This window comes from Ixodes scapularis, unplaced genomic scaffold (assembly GCF_016920785.2).
Source record: "Ixodes scapularis isolate PalLabHiFi unplaced genomic scaffold, ASM1692078v2 PGA_scaffold13__105_contigs__length_92229423, whole genome shotgun sequence".
Taxonomy (NCBI): Eukaryota; Metazoa; Arthropoda; class Arachnida; order Ixodida; family Ixodidae; genus Ixodes; species Ixodes scapularis.
In genome coordinates this window covers 52381316-52389469 of record NW_024609839.1, presented here as the reverse complement: position 1 = coordinate 52389469, position 8154 = coordinate 52381316, and the positions used below count along the sequence as shown (strand labels likewise).

The window sequence follows — 8154 nt, the reverse complement described above, 5'->3', positions numbered from 1 at the left end:
ATAAAACTGTGAAACTATTATTAATCAACAACAAACCTTAAGTATACTTCGTTCCAAGATAATCCAGAACGCAGTCAAAGGCCGGAGGACATGCGTACATAGACGCAAAAACTAAAGAACGGAAAGTCAGTGCCCAGTCCTCACACTCTCAATTGGCTTAGCCGGTGAAACAAAAAGGTACATAGAAAGGTGAGTACTATGACGCTGAGCTTTCAGAGTGGCTTAATTAGATTCATCTGCTCGAAGCATCGGCCTCGCTCCGGCGTAGGGGAAAGCAAAGTACAGTTTAAACTTCCGGCTGATCCCTTCTGCTTCTAGTGGCGTTCAACAGTTTATACAAACGAAATGTGCGCTCGATACGTGGCGACTCTCCTGTGCCCCGGCAGATTGACTGCATCTCAGTTCAGAAAAACGCTGAATTAAGCGGTTTTCACACTCAATGATTGTGTCGCATAGACCCGACATCTTGCATGAACTGGTCTCCTGCCATCAGTACCGACGTAGGTCTTCTACCTCTTTCTCCTTGATCTAGTAAACATTCAATGCTACCATGATATAAAAGGGGCGTATTGTTTTGGATTGAACGGCGTTCTATGAGAATTTGTGTCAAGATACGCAAAACGTGGTAACTCTGAAAGGAGTGTCTGATGTTCTGCAGGACAAGAAAGGCCTCCGAGTCTTACCGGGTGCCCATACAGCAGCGAAACGCGAAGTTCCTACTTTGGTCTTCTTAGATCTATGAATATGCCACAGGAAGAGTTTGGTCTTTTTAAATTCATGCATACGCCATAGGAAGAGGTAACCTTCCGAGTTAGCAAACACATCGGCAATACAAAGCAAACCCCCGGCCTCCAAACAGTCAATGGGATCTGTGCGAGCGCATCAACAACAATATCGTGCACTATAGACCGTCGTACACATTCTGGTGTTGTCGTAAATTCATATGTCACCACGTTTTGCATTGTTTTGATTGTAGTACTGCGGTAACTGGTGTCCCGCAAGGCTCAAAAACGTTTCACACGAAATCCGCAAGTTGAATCGCAGTGTAGTAAACTAGCACTATCAAACTTCACTTGGTAGTTCGAGTCACACTCTATGAATTAATGCTTATTCTCTTTTTACCTACTTTGCATATTCGGGCCATCTCTATCTAGAATTTCTTTTAGAGCCTACGTACCCTGTGCTTATTTGCATTTTAGGTGCGAATTTAATTTAGACTTTTCTTTTTCCTTTTTTTCTCCTGTCAATACACATACCATCTATAATCCTCTACTAACATACTTTAACTTAGATTGACACTGATTGGTGATTCTACCCTTGTATGAGTTCATTAATTCTTATCTTCAGTTATGTATTCCGTAATAGTTTTGGTACATTTTTATAACAATCATTTCCAGTGCAGTTAGGACAGGGTCTATTAGATTGTTTAATACTATAAAATCATTTTCATCACAATATACAACCCTTATTTTTTGTTTTCTGGGCACTTACGCTGCCAGAGGGTATTTGCGTCGCTATACTCAGTATTTGAGTTTAGTGTTTTTCAATTCTGTCAAGACAGGCGATGACTGACGTAAGTACGGAGGTGATTAAAAACAAATACCTCCGACTTGCATAACAATACCAACAATTCATCAGACGTTTCGTCTCCTATGCGGGAGACATCATCAGTGCGGCCTGGGAACACCCGACTAGCTACCAGAAATCCAACGCTTCTTCTTCCTTCTCTTCATCCGTAGCGCTAGTTCTGCCGACTTCTTCGTCCATGGCATACGGGAGACATTATCATCGTCTGCACTCGCTTCAACTTCTTTTACGTCCGTCCTGGATGGGAAGTGAAATGAAACGTTATTTCAGGATGTTGGTGTACACGTCGGGGATGGGGCCGCGGTTAGAATTGCAGGCAAATAGGTCACTGCGAATGCACCATGATTCCAGAAATCTTCTGTATACAATACCGCTTTGAGATTCAGGAGGGGTTGGTTCTTTTGGCTTCGAAATGAGGTCACGTAATTTTATATGGGGTTTGAAAGTTGTTCGTATACCTAGTGGAAGGAGGGACCGGCGAATGGATTCTGAGACGCCTTTTACATAAGGGATAGTCACCACGCCTGCTTTGTAATTATTAGTCGCTTTTGTTCTTCCCTGCTGCATCTGTTTACGTGTGTTTTAAATAAAACCTTGTGAATACCCGCGCCTCAAAAGGGATCCGATAATAATAATTACAAAGCAGGCGTGGTGACTATCCCTTATGTAAAAGGCGTCTCAGAATCTATTCGCCGGTCCCTCCTTCCACTAGGTATACGAACAACTTTCAAACCCCATATAAAATTACGTGACCTCATTTCGAAGCCAAAAGAACCAACCCCTCCTGAATCTCAAAGTGGTATTGTGTACAAAATGAACTGTCAGGACTGTGACAAGTGTTACATCGGAGAAACTGGCCGCAAACGGAGTACCCGCCTTAAAGAGCACAAAAGATACGCGGAGAAGGCAACACATGCCACAAGATCAAATACTGAACTGGTGGACCATGGTTGGACGACTGGTCACACTTTTGACCTTTGCGAATGCTGTGACCCTGGCACGCGAACAAAGGTGGGGCCCCAGAAGATTTCTGGAATCATGGTGTATTCGCAGTGACCTATTTGCCTGCAATTCTAACCGCGGCCCCATCCCCGACGTGTACACCGACATCCTGAAATAACTTTTCATTTCACTTCCCATCCAGGATGGACGTAAAAGAAGTTGACGCGAGTGCAGACGATGATAATGTCTCCCGTATGCCATGGACGAAGAAGTCGGCAGAACCAGCGCTACGGATGAAGAGAAGGAGGAAGAAGCGTTGGATTTCTGGTAGCTAGTCGGGTGTTCCCAGGCCGCACTGGTGATGTCTCCCGCATAGGAGACGAAACGCCTGATAAATTGTTGGTATTGTTATGCAAGTCGGAGGTATTTGTTTTTAATCATGAATCCCGGCTTTTGGAACTTTTTTGCATGTACGGAGATGATATTGACATAAATGCATAACCTCAATTATATTCAATTCGGAAGTTTTTACGATATCTAACTTTTCGAAGTTAAAGTATTTTGTAGATAATCAATATTCCGGTGTTGTTTTATAGGATCATTATCTCTATGGCTCTTGAATAAAACTGAAGCATATGTTCAGCGTAGTCTAAGAGTTAAGACAACTTTTTTTTTCCGTTAAAGTATCCGGAATGTCAAGGAACCAGAGCCTTTCGTGCGCCACAATCACATTCGCTGTGATAACCAAAAGAGGGTCAATAAATAAAATACGTTTCCACGTCCTCTCCAAAACAATAAAATGCATATTTCTACACCCGCGAGAGAAGTTAAAATAATTTAGACCACCAGGCTGTTTATAGCCTGCCACCTAAATATTTAGTTACAAGGGGAAAACCAGCATGGAGTCTCCGTGAGATTTCTGACACCTCAATAGAAATTTAAAGCCATCAACTAGGGACCACGGCACTAGCATTTTGAACAGAGGGTTTAAATGTTAAATGACTAGCAGAACATTTTTGTTTGCGATCTTGTCTTGATGAAGGACCTAAACAATTCTCTGAGGGTCACACTAGGCATAATGTATGTTCGAACAACTAAAACGACCCGCAGTCGCTCCTGTTGCATTGAAGGGATGTTTGTTCCCAACATTGCTGAATATGAGACGGAAAGTCAGGTGAGTAGCGTATTCGGAAAAGCTTGTGAACTAAGTGAGCAGGCCGAATTCGGCACTCTGATTGGCGCAATTTTATGAACGTCACTTCACCCGTTTTATTGGGGGAGCGAGAGAGGCCTATAATGAAGATGCCTTTCCCAGATTTGCTTGCCCGATACGCGTAGTCAAACCCAGGGTCCCGCTAAATTCTTGCGCGTGAATCATTGAGGCGTGTTTACCTCTAAGCTTCACCCCCCCCCCCCCCACACACACACACACACACGCACACCCTATGCACGTTTCATGATTACTTTCCCTATTCCGAAACGATGCCTTCGCAGTACGCTTGCTCCGCGTCGCGGTTTCAGGCGTTCACTGCTCCTTTGAATTGCCGGCAAAAATGGCGGCCTGTTTGCGCAATGTGGGGGTTGCAAACATCGTATGTCGACTAAACGGTCTTTCCATGAAACGTCACCGGGTTATCTCTTGGATTGAAGCTCCTTAATAGGCAGAAGAGAGGTTCGGGAGTCTCCGAGATGACCGAGGACATAAACTGTCAAAATGGGGTGATTATTCGGAACCCAATCGCAGCTGTTAATCTGCAGAGCGAGCACACGCGCGTTGTAAGAAGTTGTAACAAGCACATAGAGGTTATTCTGTAAAGTCTTCTTTAGTCATGGGGGATGTTGACGCTCATACCTGAATAGCTCGTTTGCGTTTCTACGGTACAGCTCCTGTTAGTGAACGAAAGCAGTACGTTGTGTGCAATGCTGAAAGACGGGACATGTTCTGTTCGTCTTTTCTCTATAGATTTTCCTTTTTAACAGTGTACATATAGCACTAAAAGATGTCTTGTTTCTTTGCAGTTTTTCTACTCGGTGCACCTCTGCGCGGGAGTGTTGCAGATAAACGCGTTTTACGCTACGGTTGGAGGCGAATGTGAGTAGCCCTGTTTTTTATCAATCTGTATACGTCCTATCAAAGTTCAGTTCTTCCGTTTTCCTAGTACGGGAGATAGGATTAATAGTTTAATTCTTATTTAATTCAGGGAGGGAACTGCTGCGCCAATTAAGCCATTCTGCTAAATGACTTTTCTTGCGCCACACTGACCAAAATGCGCCCAAACTGAAATTATAAACGTGCCTCGTCCAAATTAGCCGTTTCGCAGTTTCTGTTGGCAACATTGACATCGTAACTTCCGGCCCAAAGGAAACGCCGCTGTATCCGAATCAGAATTTCTGTATCCGAAGGTCGCTGCCATGGTTATACTTCGTTTTAGCTAAAAATAGCTCTTACAGCGTCCCTCATTGCGATGCTTTTGCCACCAGACCTCTTTGAAGCCATTTGATGTCGCTCTGCTTCGTCTAAGTGGTGCTACAAGCGCGATCTCCGGAATTTCAACGTCCCTGCCAAGAACGCCACATGCTGGCCCTTGTAGCATCGGCTGCGTCTGGACAAAAGCTGAAACGAAGTATTCGCGACTCCAGCAAAACGGACGCCGCCAAGCGGGAAAACCGGGAACCAGTCGGTCCAGGTCGCTCCGCGCTCCGCCGCGTCTCTAGTGGCTTTCTCGGACACGTGCTGTCGGCGCGGGGGCGAGCAATGTAATTTGACGAAGGTCCGAACATTTCTTAAGTTTGCCTGAGTGCTCAATAGTGTGGTGAAGCCTCGGAAGATTGTTTCTTTCCATCACGTGCTTCAAAGCCCGTTTACTCCACAACACACGGTCGCGTGCTTTCAATTTTTTTGGATGGGGAGGAATCACGGAAAAACGTTTTGATTTCTTGTCTGTCTATAATCACATTCAAAGTGACGACTACTTGGTGACTGATAAGTGGTTTCTTTATAAGTATGTAGAGCAGTGGACTGAGGTCGACAGACGAAGTGTTTCACTAGAGGGAACACCAACGTTGCAGTCAGGTGAATGGGAAGGTTCGATAGCTGCTTTTCTTGAGTTTGGTTTGCTCGATTAGCTTCAAGTTTTAGTCACTAACGCCGGCTATTCATCTTGGCTGCTTTTTGCCAAAAAAGACCACACTGAAGTTGGGCTGATTTCGGAATTACTTGATTCAGAAAACCTGCTCGCTGCATATGATTAATGAGGGAAATTATCTGCTTTAAAAGGGTGGGGAACGCGTCTTGCAAAGTTAGAAGCTGCCACGGCATTAGGATCTACCGCGCTTTCAATGTTTATATTATAACCCCTATCGAAGCCAGCAGCAATATACGTCTACATTGCTCAGGTTGATCGGCCACAAAAAATACTCATTTTATCCGTTCAGGATTCGAAGTCAAGTTCAACGCAGAGAGGTCTGACTGAATCTCCGATGAAGACTCTCCTCAGTTTGTCCGCATTTGTCTCCGTTCTGCCGGCTAGAACCATTTGGCTAAGTTTAAGTAGTATCTCTCTGTCTGCCAAATATACTTTTATTCAGCAGTTCACCTAATAGTTAGTCAACTAAGTTAATATTTCAACCCGAAGAATATACTAATATCGCTTTAGTGGGACATAGTACGTAAAATGATACATAAGCCGCATATTCGTCAAAATGACTACTCGATTGCTCCTAAAACCTGAATTTAAATACGAGTATCAGCTGCTTAGTGAAGCGCCAGCGGGTTGACATGCTCCTTGGCTCAAGAAGCGCTTGCTTAATTTTCGTAATTTCGCGGACAGATAAGTCGCATGATCGAGGCATGCGAGTTAGCTAAAATTACTCTTGGTGGAACAATTTTGTAGCTATCGCCGCTTTCCTTAGATGATCAAAACTAATTAGAGTCTATTACCGTTTCTCCGGAACCCATTGTTTCGGTTTTGAACAAAGTCTCCGAAACGAAAGTTTGACATGAAAATAACAAAAAAACACCGGCAAAACAAAACTATGCTCTGCAAGTTTATGCGCACCGGCTACACTTAACCGCCTCAGTTCAAATACCCATAAAATTGGGCATTAAACAAAAGAAAATCTGTTAAATTGAATGCGCCACCCATTCAGGCGGCCCGGCCGAGCCGACGCGACCTGGACCCAGCCGCCATGTTTGTTTGGTGGTGGCAGCCCCTATAGGTCGCTGGAGTCGCGAATAACTGCCGTTGTTGTGCGTTTTTTTTTTTTGAGTCCTGGAGCTCCTTTATCTAAATAGTGGAGCGAACAGCGGCGCCATATTGCGATAAACTCAAATGTATTTAAGTTGGCACGTCTCCCTTTTGGCTGTACTTGCGTGACTACAGACGTTTCCGCTGTTTACAAAAATCACAGTCCAGCCAGCGCTCGCTCGCAATTGCGGCCTGACAGAAACTGCGCCTGCATAACACACAAACTGCAATGAACGCGCCCGAATACGCTTTTGTGGAAAGGCGTATATTGCAAGCCCGCTGTCCGCGTTGGCCCGCCCCCCGTGGCCCCGCGCAGAAAACTTGGAAACATAACAAAGGCGAGCAAGCAGTGAGGCGTATTATGACGGAGCAAGGTACACGAACTGAAAGCTATTTATACCTGTTTGTTTATATTTACCTCTTTGAAAGTCGGTTCCATCACCTTTCACACTGTTCATGCAGTTTTGCTTTATATGTTCTGTGCAATTTCCATGTAATTTCGTGAAAAAGGTTTCAAATAAAATGTTAATTGAAACTACCGTTAGTTCACCCATGGAGTTATCTGCATGCGTGCCATATTTCCTTAAGTTTTGAAAACCAGGTGACATTTAGCCACCATTTTAACGTTCTTAAAGCTCGTATGCTGCTCCTAACTTGCACCAAGACCTCGTTTTTGCTGCTCCCAGCCTGCTCCAAACTGTAGTTTTTTCTGCTCCCAAGATTGACCCAAAGCTGCTTTGCCCAGTTCCATCCCTGATTTATGTATCCATAGTCATCAAGAACAATCCGCTGCGTGATTTAAAACATTAATCAGCAAGTGGACAACGAGGAAGTACTTAGCAGTAATTAATATAATAATTGAATTACATATTGGTATGACTCATATATCAGGACCTGTTAGTATATAGTTGTGCGCTTTTACCACCATTTGGGTTGGATCATTTCATTAAATATATGCTTCAGCAGCTTACTAACGTTTGTAATTTCCAGGCAAAATTGTTCCTGAACTTGGTAATTATAAAAGGAATAAGCGTAGCTTGATAAGAGCGGCTGTTATTGTAAAATTGCATTTTTAAAGCTTGATGAATATTAGAACAAAAACCGCCGAGCTACCAAAAAAAGAATGGATTGCGTAATATTTTCGGTATTTTGGTTAGTAACCTCACTCAAACCAAGGCTTTGCGTTATGTCGGTACTGTAAACATATCCTGTTTGTGTGTGTGTGTGTGTGTGGCGTCTCGTTGGTGTCCTATTTGTTTTGGTAGAAGGATCATCTGATTGATTAATGTAGGTTACTAAGAAATGTCATTTAAAGACAACTGCAGTACCTAGACAAGTTTGATCATCAATTACGTGCGTATTATGCATATGTGAGGAT

The 8154-nt window shown here is 43.7% G+C and overlaps 1 protein-coding gene across 1 annotated transcript in view; it reads left to right on the top strand.

Moving 5' to 3' along the window:
- The first annotated feature begins 4218 nt into the window (after positions 1–4218).
- Positions 4219–8154, top strand: part of LOC115327112 — a 50497-nt gene continuing 46561 nt past the window's right edge. Inside the window, exons 1-2 of the mRNA XM_042289634.1 lie at positions 4219–4305; positions 4549–4621. Of these exons, the coding sequence (XP_042145568.1) occupies positions 4219–4305; positions 4549–4621 (160 nt within the window). The remainder of the gene's footprint in view (positions 4306–4548; positions 4622–8154) is intronic.